The sequence below is a fragment of the Ceratotherium simum genome, chromosome 2 (genome assembly GCF_057802395.1).
Source record: "Ceratotherium simum simum isolate JZ-2026a chromosome 2, ASM5780239v1, whole genome shotgun sequence".
Lineage (NCBI taxonomy): Eukaryota > Metazoa > Chordata > Mammalia > Perissodactyla > Rhinocerotidae > Ceratotherium > Ceratotherium simum.
Window position 1 is genome coordinate 74,280,163 of NC_141901.1, and position 19,620 is coordinate 74,299,782.

The 19,620-nt window shown below is 39.0% G+C and overlaps 1 protein-coding gene across 3 annotated transcripts in view; it reads right to left on the bottom strand.

Annotated features, from left to right (window-relative positions):
* The window catches only part of LRRC8B (leucine rich repeat containing 8 VRAC subunit B), a 68,700-nt gene that overhangs the window by 9,964 nt on the left and 39,116 nt on the right, over positions 1–19,620 (bottom strand). For 2 of the 3 annotated variants that reach the window (XM_087447861.1, XM_087447851.1), the window contains exons 2-3: positions 7,184–7,285; positions 3,253–5,417 (exon numbers count right to left, since the gene is read on the bottom strand). In XM_087447861.1, coding sequence (XP_087303987.1) covers positions 3,253–5,391 — 2,139 coding nt within the window. In that variant the 5' untranslated portion in view covers positions 5,392–5,417; positions 7,184–7,285. Of the gene's footprint in view, positions 1–3,252; positions 5,418–7,183; positions 7,286–17,175; positions 17,231–19,620 lie in introns of all 3 variants that reach the window. The other variant, XM_004420869.3, reaches the window with a different exon arrangement.

Consider the following 19,620-nt stretch of genomic DNA (forward strand, 5'->3'; position numbering starts at 1 on the left):
TCCTTTCAAGAATTACTATGAAAAAGAGTGTCTTGTTCAAATACATCTGGCAAACGTTGCATACCATATCTCCCTCTTGGAAAAGCACGAGGTACATTCATATATTAAGGGCTCTGAGGAATCCTGCTGCAAAAATATGATAAAAAGAAATGTTTAATGTTTTTTATAATAACACCTAGTACTATTCTGGGGAAGAAACTCTGGAGTGCCCTCTCAGTGAAGGTCCGTCATTTAGCGGACTGTCCAATATCTTCGATGTCTAAAGAATTCCCTACCCTATCTTGGCGGGACTCTTGGTGGGAAGCAGAGCCCACTTCCCACTAGGGGAATTGACAACACCAGATTCTTGTGTTCCCAGCTCCCTTACGGCTCGAGTGTGGGCATTCATGAGCTCTGCCAATCAGGTGCTCAGACTTGGACTTTGAATTGGGGCTAGGGTCACAAAGAAGCAGAAACTAGGAAGAGCCTATTTTGTGGGAGGGCAAGGGCTGCAGCAGCAGCAGCATCAAGTTTTCAGAGGCAGCATGGGTGCCCAGGGCTGTTTGGTCAGCTGCAGGGCATCCTCACCACTTTGCTTTTGTGCAATGATTTTCGCTCTGGCCCTCTTTGTTATGTAACTTTGTGCTTGATTGTTTCCCAGGCTTGATTCTGCACCCTTTTCAGTGATACTACAGACGCACATGTCCTTTCAATCAATGTCTTTTCTGCTTAACCCCAGAGTCAGTATTTGTTGCCTCCATCTATGAACTCTGATACACTGCCCTAGCTTTTAGAAGAGTCTTTAAAACGTACTCTTTCGAAATCTTTACCAATCTCTATTCCAAATGGACAAATCAATTCACATTTCTGCACATATGCCTATCTAAATATGTATGCATCCAACTTTATGTTTTACTTTCTAATTTTTAAATATATTTTGGTGTACCTCATAGACTCATGAGCATCTCAAGGTTAGAAGGAACTTTGAAATTATTTAAATACCTACATGAAATATGAATTCCTGATTCCCTTTAACAACATTCCTACCAAGTGGTTGACAATCTATATCTGAACAGTTTTATTAATAAGAAAATCACTTCTCCCTTCTCAAATGTTCATTCAATCTTTGGACAGAGTTTTGGAAAAGATGAGAAATCTTCTGCTTGTCCTAGTTCTAACACTTATGGCTACTCCCACTAAGCTTTCTGTTTTATTTAAGTCTTCCAAATATTTGAAGACCAATATCGTGGACTATTCTCTCTCCCTTCCCTTCCCAATACTTCCCATCATTAGGCTAAACTGTTGTATAGAGAGGAACTTTTCATTTCTCTGGTCACTGTCTTCTGAGTTAAGTTCCAGTTTCTCCATATCCTTATTAAATAAGTCTCTTTATAGTTCTGAGGATTCCTTACCCATTCAAAGGTATCATGGTCATCATTATGGCTCTGAGGATACTTAGCTACTTCTTATTATCAGATTTCTGAGACAACTCAGACAAAGATATCATTCTACTGTGGCCATAAACTACCTTCAGCATAAGACTTTTCACGTGCTACAAGAATCCTCCCTTATTCAAGGTAGGATGTATCTGATACTCACACCTAGTCTCTCTTTCAGACACAGTCAAGGAGTCAATAAACTTGGTGTCAAAAGTACCAATGGTCTTAAGGTTTCATTATATTAAAGTAGAAAAAAAATTAACCTGTTTATAAATTAAAATAATTCATGGCCAGCTAACAATTTAATAAGCTCTGACATTCAAAAATTCATGTAGTGATTTAACTGTATAACAACTCGGTGGAACCAATGCCTTTCAAAATAATTATTTATACTTTTTATTATAGATTTAACAATGGAAAAATGTCACCAAAATATTAGTATTAATCAACTGCATAACTAAACGACACTAATGATAAATCTCTAGACCTGTAGTTTTCAAAGCATGTCACCAGACCAGCAGCATCAGCTTCACGTGGGACGTTGTAGAACTGCAAACCATCAGATCCTACACCAGACTCAATCAATCAGAAACCTTAGGAATGGGGTCCAGAAATCTGGGTTTTAACAAGTCCTTCAGGTAATTCTGTTGTATACTGCTAATCTAGATCAATCCTAAAGGAGTTTTGAAACTTCATAATCTTTTAAGACCTGAAGACTTCTCATCTATCTTAGAATGACATCTATCCTTTTATATATGAGTATAGTCTTCAGAGTTCTACAAATCAGCATGAATTTTGCTCTCATTCCCCAACTTTCTGGTATTTCTCCAACAATCCACGGTTTTTGAAAATAATATCTGCAGATTAATATGTTTATTAGCCAACACCATGCTCATAGCTATATGCAGCATGAAATATAAATTACAAAAAGTCTAGGGGATAATACATTTTTGGGTGGGGTAGAAGAAAATAGTCCCCACGTTCAATTAAAGGAAGATCACTTTCATCTTTTAGCAGACCTGATTTCTGACAGGTTTCTTTTCTTTTTCCCATATGGACATTATCATCACTCTCTTGCTCTTTCAGTTAGCATAAATTTTTCCTTTTTCCTCCTCCCTCACATTTTAACCTAGGAAACTACTCATTTATTTTGTTTTTTCTTGTTTCAGTGAAGTTAAGTTTTCCTTAACTTGGCTTTACTGTTGCAAATTATGGTTCATTTTTAAAGCATGGATGCTGGAAAAAGCTTCTAAGAAGACCTAGTGTTGCATTATAGAACCAGGCCTTTCATTTTGAATTGTCTTTCTAGACATGCATGCAGATTTCAAGTCTTTCTTGCCGCATCACAAAAAAGATTTATGAATAATTCATGATCCCACTATTTTTAACAAAAAGTTCTTCTCCTATGACAGATTTGGAAAGCTTAAAAGTTTTAAAAAACGTTCTAAGTACATAAGCCCTTCCCCAAAATGAAAAGTAAGCTCTGTCACAACTAATTAACTAGTTTAAAACACTTCAACTGTGATGTTTCTGTAGAAAATGGGGAAAGAGACAAAGAAAACATTTGTTGAGCAACTACTATGTGCCAGGAACTGTCCTAAATGCTTATCTATTTTTTCATAAAATCTCCATGACAACTTGTAAGTTAGATGAAATACTGATGCTCAGTGTTTTGGCAATTTGTTCATGGTCACATGTCTAGTAAGTGGTGGTCAGGCTAGGCTCAGAGGATGCTTACTATGATTTAAGTACATTTTCTTTACCTACATTACACACTGCAACAGCAGATGCTCAAAGACTGGCTGAAAGGGAAGGGAAGAATGGATTTACTTACATTGTTGTTGGTCACAGCAAAGTACTGCAAATTACTCAGATACTGGATTTCTTCTGGAATGAAGGTCAGGTGGTTATAGCTTAGATCCAAATAATGTAGTTTGGTGCATAGGAAAAGCTGCAGGGGCAGATTCTCAATATTATTATGGTCCAAAGAGAGCTGCTCTAGATTAGATAATGCCCCAATTTGGGCAGGAATATAAGCAATGTTATTGTGCCACAACTTTAAGGAGGAAAGATTCTGAAGATGCTGAAAGCTAATGATCTCTTCCACAGTTTTAAGATTATTTTCTTTTAGGTCTAACTCATGCAAATTGTTCAGGCTGAAAATGGAGTGTGGAATGCGTTCCAGGTCGCAGCTGATCAGCTCTAGGCTTTTTAGATTGACCATCTTTTTCAAGTTGTTCAACACAACCAGTTTGCTTCCCTCATTATCGAGGGACAACTTCTGCAGGGAAGGCAGGAGGTCTGTAATGACTTGTGGGATCCGGGAGAGGCTGCTCTTCAAGTAGAGGGTCCTCAGGTTTTTTAAGTTCTGAAAGCCCTCCAACTGCAGGGTACTCAACTGCTCAGGTAGAACACAGCCCGACAGATAAAGTTCCTTGAGATTCTTCAGGTGAAATACCCAGCGTGGAATTTTCCCCATTTCAGTAAATTTTAGGCGGAGAATTTTTAAATTCTCCTCTAGAAAGGCTAGTGCAGGATGGTCTACCACCAGAGATGAATGGTACACATGAAGCTCCTTGAGGCTGACCAGCTGGGAGACTGTTGGGGGCAGCTTGACCTCAGGGATAAGCTCCAGGCTTAGCACTTCGATTTCAGTTAGCTCAAAGACGTTGTCTGGAAGACCGTTTAGCATAAAAAGATGCAGTTCTATCTTGTCCTGGGAATTTTTCACAAGCTTACTTTTCAGTTTCTCAACCGTCCATTCGTTATTGAGGTTGATCTGTTTCAGTTTGTTCTCACTCACCTCCGACAGGAATATGGAGAAGCGTTTGGAATAAAGAGGATCATACTGATCAGCCAGATGGAGGATGAAGGCGAAGTCATTCTTGACGTCAGGAATATCGCTGTAGTTGCTTTTTTCTCTCAATGCCTCAAAGGAATATTGCTTCAGGGAACTCCTGAGCATCCACCACAAGCTGTAGGAGGAGGTGAGACCATAAAGTATAACCAAAATGACATAAAACGAAGCCAGGACCTTAAAGATTTCTGCCAAGGAGTAGACACACTGGTAGCGTTTATATCCTGTAAAAGCCTGCACATCAACTGAACAGTCAATTTCAAGAGTGATGTAGGTTAAAAAATACGGAACATAAGTTATGATGAGGACAAACAAAATGACTTTGACTATAATCTGTTTCAGATACACTCTATAAATGATGTCCTTCTGCTCCACGTGCATGCGGAACCTTTTCACTTTTTCAAAGATGGCTTTGGCCTGTTCGCCCTCCTTCTTGTCCAGGACACTGGAAGTTGGGCTTTCTATGCCAGCTGACTCCAAGCCAGGCTGCGGGTAGGGTAAGGACTGCTTCCTGGAATCAACATCAGCTGAACACCCTGAGGAGGAAAGTAAAACCTTGGACTTGGAAAGTGTCAGGGGCCTCACGGACTGCTCGGCCACCGTTTCTGACAGGGCGCGGGTGGTCCATGGAGAATCGAAGCACTTGTGTAGGATGGCCACAAAATGCTCCAGCCTGGAGCTGGTACTGGGGTAGTGAAGCCAAAAGTTGCTGCAGGCTGCAAAGATGAGCGTGTGCAAGAGCACCAGGTAGGGGAAAAACTTCGCAAACCAATGGAGCTGTTTCTCGTAACAGACGGCATCAATGTAGGAGTACTGCTGGCGGTGGAGGTCATTCTGGATTCTGACCGGCAGAGGAAGCGGTGTCCCAGGATCAGAGGACATGTTCACGCTGGCTTTCAGGATGTCCCAAGGCACGGCGCAGTGATTGTCGAATTCCACCTTACATGGAAGACAGCACAGAACCCTGCTCTGTGTCAGCTGGAGTGCTCCAGCCAGCACGGCTACCAGCAGCATGATCAGGGTGATATAATACCAGAAGACGTCCCACCACGGCTTGAGGATGTGATAAGATGACTGGGCGTCTGCTAAACATTTTAGCTCTGTTAGCGTAATCATGACTTTCCCTTATTGGAGTATAGAAACTGGAAGAGGAAAATAAAAGAAAAACCACTGAAGGAAGTACCCAAAGAAAGCATTAACTCGAATGCCTTACAAGCATAGCCTTCCAAGGATGACTTAGCTCAGGGGCCAGACCTGGGAGGTGGGGCTAGGCAAGGGATAGAAGTCTTCTGGTTCATTTATTCAGCCTTAAAGAAGTCAACTGTTTATAAAATTGTTAATTAGTAAAATCCAGACCACCTATAAGAAGGCACAGAGTAAGACAGATAAAAAGAAATATTTGGATCTAATAATATATCTGGTAAGAAAAAAGAAGAAAAAGAATCACAGTAGCATGGTCATTTTTTGCTGGTGATCCAGCTCCAACCTATCACCAAGGGCTTCTCTTGCACTTTCTTGAGTCTGAAATCTTATCATCTTTCCTGGGTCTGATATCCTAGCACAGGTAGCACCCCCAGAAAGATGTTTTTGCTCTCATTATTCCTCCTGGGGACTGGTATCCTGCCTTGTACCCTAGAATCCCATTAAAGAGGCCCTGCTACCTGTTAATAAGTGTCTTCTTTTTTGCTGCTCAGCCCCAACATGTTCCTGACCATCTGACCCTGAACCCTATACCTTCATGCTCTCCCACTTGTTAGGGCATTCCATGATGCCTGGTTTTAACTGCTGGACTGGAGCACCACTTTCTGTCTGCATCCTCTCTGGGCATCACAATCATATAATATGGATTCAACTTCCTCTTAGGACCTGCAGGTTTGATTATATAATGCCTCAGGGCTTCCCTCCCTTACTTTAGTGGTCTACTTCTAACTCTCAACTCTTCCCTTCTGCCTTACCCCACTGCAGTTAACCATAATTGTGTGTCAAGACAAGACAAAAACCAAAAACAAGAGGACTAGATGAGACAAATAGAAACTCTTGGACTTAGACCTCTAAATACCATAAACATGATGGAAGGAGGGATGGTGGGAAACACTGCTGGATGAACACATGAAAAATACCTAGGGATCTTAGTTGACGTGAATATATCCTTTTAGCTAATTGTGTGATAGCTATTATATTAAGTATGGCTATAATATGACTATAATCTGTGGCCATCTTAATATATGAACCCAGATAAAGAGGCAACAGTCCTTTTGCGCCTGCCTGGTGAGATCACATCTGGAACCCAACGGTCAGTCACAGGTTAAAAACTCAGTGGGCAACAAAATAATCAGGAGCTACTTGTCTACAAACCATTTCCTATGGAAGAACACAGGTAATTGATGATGATATTCAGCTGAGATAAAAGATGATCAGGGGAACCTGAGACTTGAACTTTACATTTTTGTGCGACTACTTCTTGGATGAAAGAATGAGTGGCTTTGTTCCAGAAGCAGAACTAGGTGGGTGAACATTTTAGAAAGTCATATTTTGATTCAATTTGTGGTGGAACATCCATAGAACTGGCCACTCTGTAAAATAGTTCAGGCTGTCTCCCTACCAGGGTCTAGATGAATAAGATGACCATCTGTTAGGGATGTTGCAAAGGAATTCCTCGTAATGGACAAAGAGCGTGAACCAGATCATCTCTAAGGGCTCTCCTAGTTCAAAGCTTATGGCTTCATTTGTCCTCTCAAATGTCTTGAGAATTAAATTCACTTAAGATATGCAACTGAAATTGTGGGAGAAGGTAAACTCAAACAGCTCTAACAATGATAAGTGTGTTTGACAGAAAGTGAATATTTATTCAACAAAGAACACAAGTCAACTGTGACAAAAATAATGTCCTTTAAATATTTATACTTACTATAATGAAAAAAATGATTCCAGTAAGTAGATTATGTTTCAATCAGGAGGCCTACACCTTTTGAAATTTCTTAGACACACCATCTCTGTGTTGGTCTTCATTCTATGAGAAAGCATAGGTATCTTGAAATAGCTGCAGTCATGTAAACAAACAAAAATTGGAGACACTGTCTTCAGAGACCCTCTCCATCATAAGACATGATATGACACACAGATTTTTATAAGATCAGTTCACTTTTCACACTGGGGCACATTCTGGCGAAGCTAATATACAGGACCCCACCCAGGTATCAGATCATACTCAGTCCCTGAACTCCCTTAAACTATAGAAAAATTTCTACAGAAATTTAGATGTAACATATTTTAAAATCCCATATCTACAACACTTAGATGAACACTTAGCTTTTACATTTACATATGTTAATTTCTCTCATTTAGTCCTCATATACCGTTGGTCTAATTTGCATTTATCAGATGGCCTGTCAAACCATGTAATTTCTACACCCTAATTTAAAACCACACATCTATTCAAATAAGGCTCAGTGCTCTTAAAATTTAGCCTACCGATTTCATTAGAAATAGTTACAAGTTAATAACTTTTTAAGATGGCTCAGAAATATGGCTGAAAAATCTCTGAAATTATAGTATTATTAAATGTAGGTACCCTTTATGTTAGGTTTTTTTTTTTACCTTGTAGGTTAATAAAAGCCATTCTTAGCATCTACTTCAAACAATCATTAGCAATAGTTTAAACTACACACATATCAATCAACTGGAAATGTGAGAACATTCTAAAACATAAAAAAAATTTTTAAATAGGGTGTGAAAAATTTTTAGTGCCTATGTAACCTCCGAAAAGTTGCTGGGAAGGTTTATATATTTGCCCTAAAGACATAATCCTGTTTTGGTTTATTAAGTACCTGAAATCCAGCTCAGAGTACCGACCCCAAATTGCATTTAAGATATTTTTAGCAATAATCTTGTGACCTTGTCATTTTCAAAGATCAAAAAGTTGGGCATGTCTGAAATCTACTTTGGATTTACCAATCCATGTGTAAAGTCTCCTTTATAATTACTAAGCAGTATCAAGTTATTTTGCAGGCCAGAAAGCATAGTTAGTGTGTATGACAACTGAGCTGTATGCTAATTCACACTTAGTACCACTGGAGAATGAGTTTCTCACTCACATTTCATTTTTAAAAGGTTTATAACATATAATACACAACTGCATTTATGTTCAGCAAGCAGGATAAAGACATTTGATGTGCGAAACATTTTACATATTCTTCCACTACAATGCATCTGTAATGTGCCAGAACTTATTGCATAATTCCAGAATGCTACTCAGCCATTGTGATACTTCTTGTATACAATAGTTTCCTTTAAATATTGCAAATACGTTTTCTACTTTAAACGCAGTATTTCTATGAAAGAAGAGAGACGCAAACCTCCAACTATAGTAATAACTAAAATAATCATAATGAGAAACCACTACAACTAATCTGTTAGAGAACCACAACTGACTACAGGTTTGCCATATTTATTTATTTATTTTTATTTATTTATTTTTTTGTGAGGAAGATCAGCCCTGAGCTAACATCCGCCAATCCTCCTCTTTTTTTTTCCGCTGAGGAAGACTGGCCCTGGGCTAACATCCATGCCCATCTTCCTCCACTTTATATGGGATGCCGCCACAGCATGGCTTGCCAAGCGGTGCGTCGGTGTGCACCCGGGATCCAAACCAGTGAACCCTGGGCCGCCGTAGCGGAGCGCATGCACTTAACCGCTGGCGCCACCGGGCCGGCCCCTCGCCGTATTTATTTTAATTGAAAATTATTTGTAAAGAACTTTTCCTGTTTCCTTTCTTAAGAATTATAAACTTTTCCTCTAATCACCCAATTCAGATTTCCTTCGATGAGTTCCTTGTCAATAAAAGAGCAAATAAAAATCTATTATTATTAATAATCTAATATCTGTTTTCCTACTTTCAAAGCACTTTCAATTATATTAATTTGTTTCATACTTACAAATAGCCATTGGGATAAATATTATTCTTCACAGTTTATAAACATGAAAAATAAGGCAGGCCCAAAGAAATTACATTGTCTATGGTGACAAAACCAGCAAGAAATAGTTATAACTAGAACCTAGGTCCTCAGACTCAAATCTCAAGGCTTGTCCCCACCAGACCACACTGTCTCATTCAAACTGTGGGAGATCAAGATTTGGCCACCCTGAAATCTATCTCTTTACCTTGGTTGTTTTCTCTGAGGACATTTGACCTCCCCCACTAACTGCCTAAAGAATTTGACATAGTAACTCCTTCCTGGAACAGATCTTCTATCTGATGGCTGTAATATAATGTAAAATAGATGTTACAATAGAAAAGGCACCAACAAGCCCATCTTATCAGACGTTCTGTCTCTGGCCACATTCTCTGGATGGCCCTGCAAGGAGTTGTCAGACAGACATTTACATTTATAAGGGAAATCTCCATTTGTAAAGGTATCTCCCTCTCTGTATCGGGAAAAGGGGGGATGACCTCATTCCTAGAAACTTATCAATGTGGAAGGTGAGGCCTTAAATCTGCATAATAACCTTACTCTTGTTTACTGTGCTTTAGTGGTAATCTCCTGTAACTGACTTCCCCTACCCCCAACATCCTCCTTTGTCATTGGCTGAACATGGTATTTAAGACAAGAATTTCTGCTATTGTGTTGAGAAACGCAGTGTCCCTGCTTTCTCCCATGTATACATGTTATTAAACTTGGTATTATTTTCTCCTGCTAACCTGTCTTGTTAATTATTTGGCCAGCCATAAGAACCTTAAGGAAAAGGGCAGAGGGAGATTCTCCCTCTCTCCTGACAAATCCAATTAACTATACCAGTCTCAGTTCTCTCAAAAGCTAAAGAAAAAGCTGAATACTTAACTCTCTTCCCCAACTGCAATGGACTGAATGTTTGTGTCCCCTCAAAATACATATATTGAAACCTAACCCCCAATGTGATAGGGTTAGGAGGTGAGGCCTTTGGGAGGTAATGAGGCGATGAAGGTGGAGCCCTCGTGAATGGGATTAGTGCTTTTATAGAAGGGACTCCAGAGAACTCTCTTGTCCCCTTCCACCATGTGAGGATACAGCAAGAAGATGGCTGTCTACGAACTAGGAAGCGAGCACTCATCAGACACTGAATGAGCCTTGATCTTGGACTTCCCAGCCTCTAGAACTGTGAGAAATAAATGTTCGTTAAGTCACTCAGTCTGTGGTAGTTTGTTATAGCAGCCCGAATGGACTAAGATATCAACTTACCCCAACATCTGCATTATAACTAGGTTCTATTATAATCTTTTGAAACACAAGGATGCAAATGTACAGTTTTCGGCAATGTCTCCAGTTACCTATTATATAATCTACATTCTCAGCTAAATATTTTTCTACTAAACATTTTCCACTAAACATGTCTAAGACAATATATAAATACAAAGCATCTGGATTTAATGATGTATGAAAAGTCTCAAGCATTCCTATATATTAAATGATGTTAATTTTTCTAATTGAAGTGTTTAACTGGAGAGCTAGAGCATAGCTGCCCTTTGTCATTACAAAATTTAATACTGTTTGTGTCTCTAGGAAATTTTTTCCAGACCGCATTTTTGCAAACAATGAAGACTCAATCCAAATCAGATCTCTATTTCTAATATACGAATGCACTAAATCAGTTCAAAGAAACAATGTTAAGAGTAAAGGATTTTATGGTCCTAATCCTATTCCTTTAGCTTTTCAACCTCATTAAAAAATCATAAAAGCTTTTCAAAACACATGAACTCATTTGACAATCTCACGCCAAAGTCTCTAAGACTGGAACAACAATGCTCGGTTAGGCGTCTTTACTTCTCACTAGTCCTTATTTTACTTTGAAAGCATTTCCAAAACAACCAGTGAAAAAATAAACAAATGATGATCAGATGGTATTTAGAGTCATTATATGCTAAGAATTGGACATAACTTCAAAGATCCCTGTCTCTGACCCCAGGCAGGGATATAGCCAAACAATTCAAAATGGGGTTTCTCTACACTGCTTTAGCTGAAAATTGATCTAAAAAATCACCTTATATCCAAAATGTTTAGTACTACTTCTCATCAAGATGTTTCTTGGGTCTAACGTATAACAAAATTTAAATTCATCTCTTTGAGTTCTCTCTCTGGGAAACAATGCATCAGTATCCCTGATTAATTTGCTCCTTTTCTTTATACTAAATAATCCCTTGAACCACTCTTCAGAGATCTGATGACCAGCATTTAGCATTTCTCAAGTACCTAAATGATCCCTAGCAAGACACTTGGTTTGCCAGTTTATGTCGGTTACCAGCTAAATCCAGGCCCCACTCCCACAGAGCAATTCAGTTGATCCAGGTGAAGCCAGAATTTTTGTTCTTCCAAATCTCCCCAGGAGGAGAAAGCTCACAACATATATTGGCAAAAAAATATCTGGGAAAGTGCCTACCTTTTAAGTCGTCTTGAAGTTTCACTGGATGTCTAGAGGGCTACCCACCTCCACAGATGACAAAGTAACAGCTACCATCTCCTACATGGACCCCTCAGAGATGCAGGTACGTGAGGCAATAGGACAGCGAGTCACTGAGCTACGTATAAAGATTTGCAGGATGGGGGGCCGGCCCCGTGGCTTAGCGGTTGAGTGCACGCGCTCTGCTACTGGCGGCCTGGGTTCGGATCCTGGGCGCACACCAATGCACCGCTTCTCCGGCCATGCTGAGGCCGCGTCCCACATACAGCAACTAGAAGGATGTGCAACTACGACATACAACTATCTACTGGGGCTTTGGGGAGAAAATGGGAAAAAAAGGAGGAGGATTGGCAATAGATGTTAGCTCAGGGCCAGTCCTCCTCAGCAAAAAGAGGAGGATTGGCATGGATGTTAGCTCAGGGCTGACCTTCCTCATAACAACAACAACAACAAAAGATTTGCAGGATGGACTGAGGAGGAGGGATTAGAAACAAGTGGGCCAGTTGAAAGGCTATTTCAATCATGGGGGTCAGAAATAATAAGGGTAAATTTTAATGCATTTGAAAAGAAAGCAAAGAATAAAATAGTCACTATAAATGAAAATTCACACCACTGAGCAACATCAGATAGAGTCCATGGAGAAGCAGGAGTCAAATGGATTGAGATTTTGATCCTTTGCTATTATAAATATCTTCCACAACTTCTAGCATATGGTGCACAATAAATATTTGTACAAGAAATAACTGAATGTACAAAAATGCATGAGGTAAAAAAAAGATGTTCAGATGTTTCAGCAGAGTGATCTAAGGTGATAGAGCCTTCCCCAGAGCAGGCTACAACTCAGCAGCATATAGATGGGAAGAATTTTGGCTAACTATTCTGCATACTCCAACCCTTAATGGCTTAAAAAAAATACACGTTTATTTCTCACGATTCTGTGGGTGGTTCTTTTACTTCATGGTGTTGGCTAACACAAAGATGACTGGAAGGTCCAAAATGTTCTCATTTATCAGGCTGGTAGTTGGTGCTGACTGCTGGCTGGTAACTTCCTGCGAGACTTCTTGTGGCTGTTTGAGCGTCCTCACAGAGCATAGTGGCTGGATTCTAAGATGGTGCCTTCTGAGCACAGAGGTGAAAACTGCAAACTGCAGCCCTTTAATGGCAGAGCCCTCAAAGCTATACAGTGTCACATCCATCACATTCTATCAGTCAAGGGAGTCATACAGCCAGCCCAGATTCAAGGTGGAGGATGCAAATGCTACCTCTCAACGGGAGAAGTAGAAAAGAATGTGCAGCCATGTTTAAGCCTCCACTGTCTACTCTCTGCCCACAAACAGTTTACATTCCTCCCACATGCAAAGCACACTCAGCCTCTCCCAAGCCCCCCAAAAGTTTCATCCCACTATGGCATCAAGTTCAGGCTGGAAGACCAGGATCTGGTCTTCTAAATCAGGTCCAGGATGCTGTGGGACACTATCTTTAAGATTCTTAGAAGCCTTTCTATCTAGTTGAGAAGATCTAGGAGGCACTGCCTTGAGTCTTTTTGAAGTCTTAATACAGGGTCTGACAGCTGTGTTTTGGCTTTTCTTTTTACCTTGAGATCAAATTTTACTGGCAGTAGTGCTCTGGATCTGATCTTTAGACCTGAGGCCATTTGTTACTTTGAGTACCTTTTGCTGGGTAGGGACGCTGGTAATGAGAAACGGTTTTATTTAAGACTTTAGAAAATTCTGGATTGGAAATATTTCCTCTAAAGTCTATTTAAAATCGGAACAGTTTCTTCTTTAATTCATCTTTCTCTTTTAAAACTTTGATCATAGGTGGTTAAAAAAAGAAGTCAATTGGCATTCCAATATTCTGCTGGAAAATCTCCTAAGCTAGATCCACAAATTCATTGGGTTCATTTTCTATCTTCCATGTTACTGCAGGTGTCAGTCTTGTCGATTTTTCTGTCAGTATATCCTCCAATAGCAATTTCCTCACTGCCCTTCCAGCCATATTAATAATCTTCTTACTACCCTTCAGGCCTTTACTACAACCTGGTCCCAAAGCCAATGCTAAATGTTATGTTACGGCAGCCCCTCACTTCTAGGTACCATTTTTTGTTTTGGTTCTTTATTGCTATGTAACAAACCATCCCAAAACTTAGCAGCTAAAAAATAACCATTCATCATTTTTCATGATTCTGTGGGATAATGAGGCAGTTCTGTTTCACATGGTGTTGGCTAGAAGATCCAAAATGCCTTAATCACAGGGCTGGCACTTGGGCTGGCTGCTGGCGTGGAGCTCAGCTTGGGCTAATGACCAGGGGCCTGCCACTCCTCCATATGGCTTTTAGGCTTCCTCACAGCAAGGTGGCTAAGTTCTAAGAAGGAACATTTCAACCACACAAAAAGCAGAAGCTAAAAATCTCTTTAAAGTCCAGCCTTAGAAATTACTCCATGCCATTTCTGCCACATCTGATTGGTCAAAAAAGGTAACAGGGCCAGCCTAGATTCAAAGGGAAGGGGAACAGACTCCACTCCTTGATGGGAAGAATCACAAAGTATTTGCAGCCATCTTTAATCCCCCACAGGAAGTCATGAGCATCTAAGCAGTCAATAGTGCCATAGATATGAATCAATTCTTTGAGAGAATGAATTTAGTGAGTAAAAAATAGAATCTTTCTCCCCTAGATGATATATCAGATGAGGAAGGACTTTCCGACAAGGAAGAGTAAAGGGGGATAGAGAAGCAGGGTGAGTGAGGTCAAGCAGAAGCACGGTATTTCTGGAGCACAGAAATCAAAGAGTTTCAAGGAAAGAGTCTGACATCATAGTCAAATCACACAGAAAAACCAAAGGAGAACAGAGACATGCAACTACCATTCTGTGGCTTCTCACCTAAAGCTGCAGAGTGGTAATGGGTCTGTGAAACAATCATAAACAATGTTCTAAATATTAGGAAAATTACCCCAATCATCTGAAGCCCTAGGGGAAAGTTACTACATATGAAAATTAAAACCATGGGAACAAGTCTAGAAATCCTAATTAAATCTGAGTTGTTCTGAACTTTAAGGAACATTGCTTCACTTTTCTTTGTTTCTGACGGTTATGGAATACATCATGTATTCAATTTAGATGGTAATTGTCTTTTTAGGAAAAGACCTCTTAATTCTTTGATGCTTTTAGTAAGCTACCAAATTATCTAGAATACACTTAAAAGAAAAGAAGTTGCAACCCTATTATTATAATATTAACACTAAAGCATAAGCCACCACTGATTGCATAATTTTTAGGGAAAATGTGTAAACAGAAGGCAACCTTAAACCCTTCTCCACCACCCTCATTATTTATAAAAATATTTTCCTGACTCCTTCCCACCACCCCACAGTAGGCAAGCCATAAAGTAGAGCCAAACTCAGTTCCTTTGCAGTCTCTCATGAATCACATGTGGTCTGCTTTCAAATGCCTGGCTGATAGCAAAGATCATCATTATATTTGTTTTTCCTAATTCTTCCATAAGTGATCTATCTTTCACAAGAGCAGAATCATATGGATTATTTAACCCAGGAAGAAACCATAGAGATCAGAGTCCAACTCTTTACAAATAAGGAAACTAAAGTTCAGAGGTGTTCAGTAGCTTCTCTAGGGTCACAGGGTAGTAGAGCATGGGATTATGGCCATGTTTCCTAATTTGAAAAGAACTGGAAAGTTTGTAGCCGTGATTCTGGTCAGCTAGCCTAATTAACAGGCCTTCCTAATAAAATAAAACTGAATTTTGGAACATGAAGTCGCAAATACAGTCCAGAACATTTCTATGTTATAATTTTTTAAAACTATAAATCAAAATGAGATTTTTTAGCTCTTGGACAGACAAACCAGTGTACTCTAGAAATACTTAAGAAAATATGATTAAGCCACTAGTCTTAACTCTTTCTCTAAAGTTAACATTTATATGCACTCAGTTACGGAGGCTAGGACTACAAAGGCATACCAAGGAAATATGAAGCCTTGTCTCAGCTTTCACTGGATGTACAATCCTACTGTGGAGAGAAGACATGCATAGCTGGAAGTTAGCACCAACATGTCACACTGTTACTTTAGTGCCAAAATGAGTGGGATAATGGCTAAACCTAATAAATACTACATTTGGTTCTATGCAAACAAAATACTCAAAGAGAATGTACAGTAGCCATTTCTCAAAAAGAGGTCAGGATTTCCGTCTGTTCATGCAACAAATATTTAGAATGCCTACTATGTGCCAAGTAGTTAGGGAAATATAAATGTGCAAGATAGACAAGATCCCTGCTCTCAGGAACCTCACTGGGTAGTAAGGGAAGAGAGATAATAACCAAATATACAAAGACAATAAAATCAGAAACGCTATGAAGAACATAAAGCTACTTTAGATTGGATAGTGAGGGAAGGCCTCGTTAGAGGCCTCCATTAGAATGAAGATATAAATGGAACCAGCCATGTGATGATCTTGGGAAAGATCACTTCAGGCAGAAGGAGCAAGAAGCTTAGGATGCATGAGGATCAGAAAGGAGGCCACTTGGCTGGAATGTCAGAAGCCTGGGGAAAGTAGAAGAGTGACAGAAGGCCTGTAGCCAAGATAAAGAATTTGGTCCAGGAATGATGGAAAAACCACTGAGGAGTCATAAGTAGAGGAGTAGCTGATGTGTTACTAGCTTTTAAAAATTACAGTCAACTCAATGAATCAGCAGGGAAATGTAGATATCCTCAAGGAGTCAAAGGATCTACGTCTTCATCTATAAAAAGAAGAGTGTTCAGAATACAGTAGGGAACAGATCCACTCTCCTCACCACTGCTTCACATCGACTATAGGTTCAGAGCTGAGTGACACACTTTAAGACAAACGTTGTATTCACAACAATAGAGAGTCATGCTACTTAATACATTAGTGTACAAAAAATCACTCATTACGTCAGTCAAAAGCTCTGCCACAGAGCTAACTTAAGATTAATTGTCCACAACTATAAAAGAAGAATGATGTTAGCAGGAACCAAGCCCAATAGGGCTTGCTTATTCCTGACTTACCTACTCTAGGAAAGCATGGCCATCTTTTACTTATGGAAACATGGCAAACCAATTCTATGCATTAAAAATGCTAACTTAAACAAAAATCAGAAAAATAGACATGGAGTCATGAAGTCTAAGTCTCTCACAGACATTTCTTTCTTATATTCCTTAGATCTTTAATGTTAAAAAAAACTAAGTACCAAACATTTACACACATAATTTCCTACATACAAAACCAACAAAGGACCGGAAGATGAAATATACACAAATTTAATTTTCTGTTTAATGACTGGTTTAAAAACATCAAAAAGATTTTACTCAAAACATCTGTAAGAATATCAATCTCTTTTTACATACTAAGTATTCAGTATTTATTTGCCCCAAGCTCCCAATCTAATAGTAATTATCTTTACCATGTGTTCACAATTCAGAATGTTAATCTTACCCTATGAATGCTGGACAACCGGAAACTCTGCAATTAGTTTTTATTTGAAAAATTCCTAAAGAGAAATCATAAACATATTGTTATATTTTCTGCATCACAGGACTGCAAAACAATTTAGCCACTTTTGTGGTTCTAAAATTTCCAACATCTATGATAACTTTATGAGACATACAAAAAATATTTTAAAGTGAGTATTGTTTAACCAGACCACCTTGTGACCTCTCACAAAAGGTATTAGCTGATACCCAGGGTAAGAAACAAATCACTGTCACAGTTACACATTTAATCTCATCACCATGGTAGTTTACAAGGCATAAAATATGAACATTAAGTTTTTGTGTTGTTTTTTTTTTTTTGGTGAGGAAGATGGGCCCTGAGCTAACATCTGTTGCCCATCTTCCTCTTTTTGCTGAGGAAGATTGGCTCTGAACGAACATCTGTGCCCATTTTCCTCTATTTTGTATATGGGACGCCGCCACAGTATGGCTTGATGAGCAGTGTGTTGGTCTGTGCCCAGGATTTGAACCTGCGAACCCTGGGCCGCTGAAGCTGAGTGCTCACATTTAACCACTACGCCACCAGGCTGGCCCCAAACATTAAATTTTAAATGATGAATAAGATCAGCACTACATCTGAGGCACCACTTGTTTTATAAATAAAAGACAGAAAAACCCACTGAAAATATCTATGCTTCTTATAGAAAACAGGGAAATGGAGGAAAAAAAGACTTAATATTTGGGATTGTTTTCTCTTCCCAGTCTCTCCCGTCCCTGCACCCCTTTCCCTTGTGGCTTGTTAGTTTTACACAATTATGCCATTGTAAAATTCGATGGCATGATACTGAGATCTCCTTTTGCCTCATCATTCATCACAGGCTTTCTTGATGTTGTTATACTTTCTCTAAACATCTCTTTTGATGGAAGCATAACAGTTCATACATGGATATGTCATAGTTTACAAAATCATTTCCCTATTGAATTTTAGAATTTCCCTTTTCATTACTAATACTGCTGTAAACACCTCTGCACTCTGTTCATATGGTTTCCTTTGCATAGACTTCCAAAAGTGAGAGTAATGGGTCAAAGAGCATGAACAGTTTAAGGCTTCTGATATACAACATCAAATTATTTCCCAAGGTGGTTATACTAATTTTCTTTCCTATAAACAATATACGAGTAGCACCCTGGCCAGATGTAGAAATCATCATTAAAAAAAAAATCTTCGCTAATTCCATACATGAAAAATGATCTCATTGTTGCTTTGTTTTGCAATTGTTTGACTGAGTTGAGTTGAATGCTTTCCAACATGTTTTATTAAAGAGTTTCATTCCTCTTTCCTATTTAACATTTACCTAAACCAAAGGAATATTTTGCTGAGAAGTCATAAATGTAGAACTTAAGGAAAGCTCTCTCGTAATGACAACCTGTCATCTCAGAGTGAAGCCATTGCTGTCAAATTAAAAAACAACAAAATGTAGCTCAGTTTCTTTATCCAGGCTAAAACCAAATCTCTCAAACTAATATTAGAAACCACAGCAAAAGTTATCGCCTTTCTTCCACCCCAGCAGCAAACAAAACTACAGGTTGGAAGAATGCATTGTGAAAATACTAAATAGTAACATTTCTTAGAATAAATAGTGCACATTAGGCGGGATAAAAACAGGACAGGATGGTCACAGCAATTCTGACAGACCCAGGGGCTGAGTCGGCGGCAGCGGGTTCTCCAGCTTGCTACGCTAATGAGTGTTATAAAACTGGCATTACCTACTCCCTCAAAAACATTTTCTTTCCCTGGCAGCAGAAGACAAGACGTGTGTTTTCATTTAAAAAGTCAATTCCAAGTCAATACCTAAAAAAAATGTATTCTGGAAGATTTGGAGATGACAAGAGGAACAGAGAACAGAGAATTCCCTTTCTCAAATAAGAGCTCCTTTCAGAAGGTTCCCAGTGAGCGATTTATAAGGGAAAACTCCCAAGTGACTGTGGATTAAGGAACAATAAGGGGCAACCAGCTTTCTGATAGAAAAACAAAAGGCCCCAAGGCGTTTACTTTGAAAATTGAGAAATGTGTTATTTCCTTCTGGTCAGAAGAGATAGTGAATTGACAAAACAAACTCCTTTGTAGTAAAGCAAAGAACTACTGTAAAATTTTGGAGTCTGAGAATGGCTTTCCATTTGGGTGAATTTGTCTTTTAGAGATAGTTAATTAAATCTTAAAAGTTTCCTTCCTTCCAAGAAGTCAAGAACGTCAGCACAGTCACTTGATCTCATTTTGCAGGTCAGATACTGTAAGAACCACTACAAGATCACACTTACGCATCCTGTCTTGTGCAATTCCATAAGTTTTAGGCTTTAGGTTACATAAAATCAAAACATCCTATTCCATCAATTTGAAAAGTTCAAACTCTGAATACCAGATGTACTTAAAAGAGGGACATGTCACTTC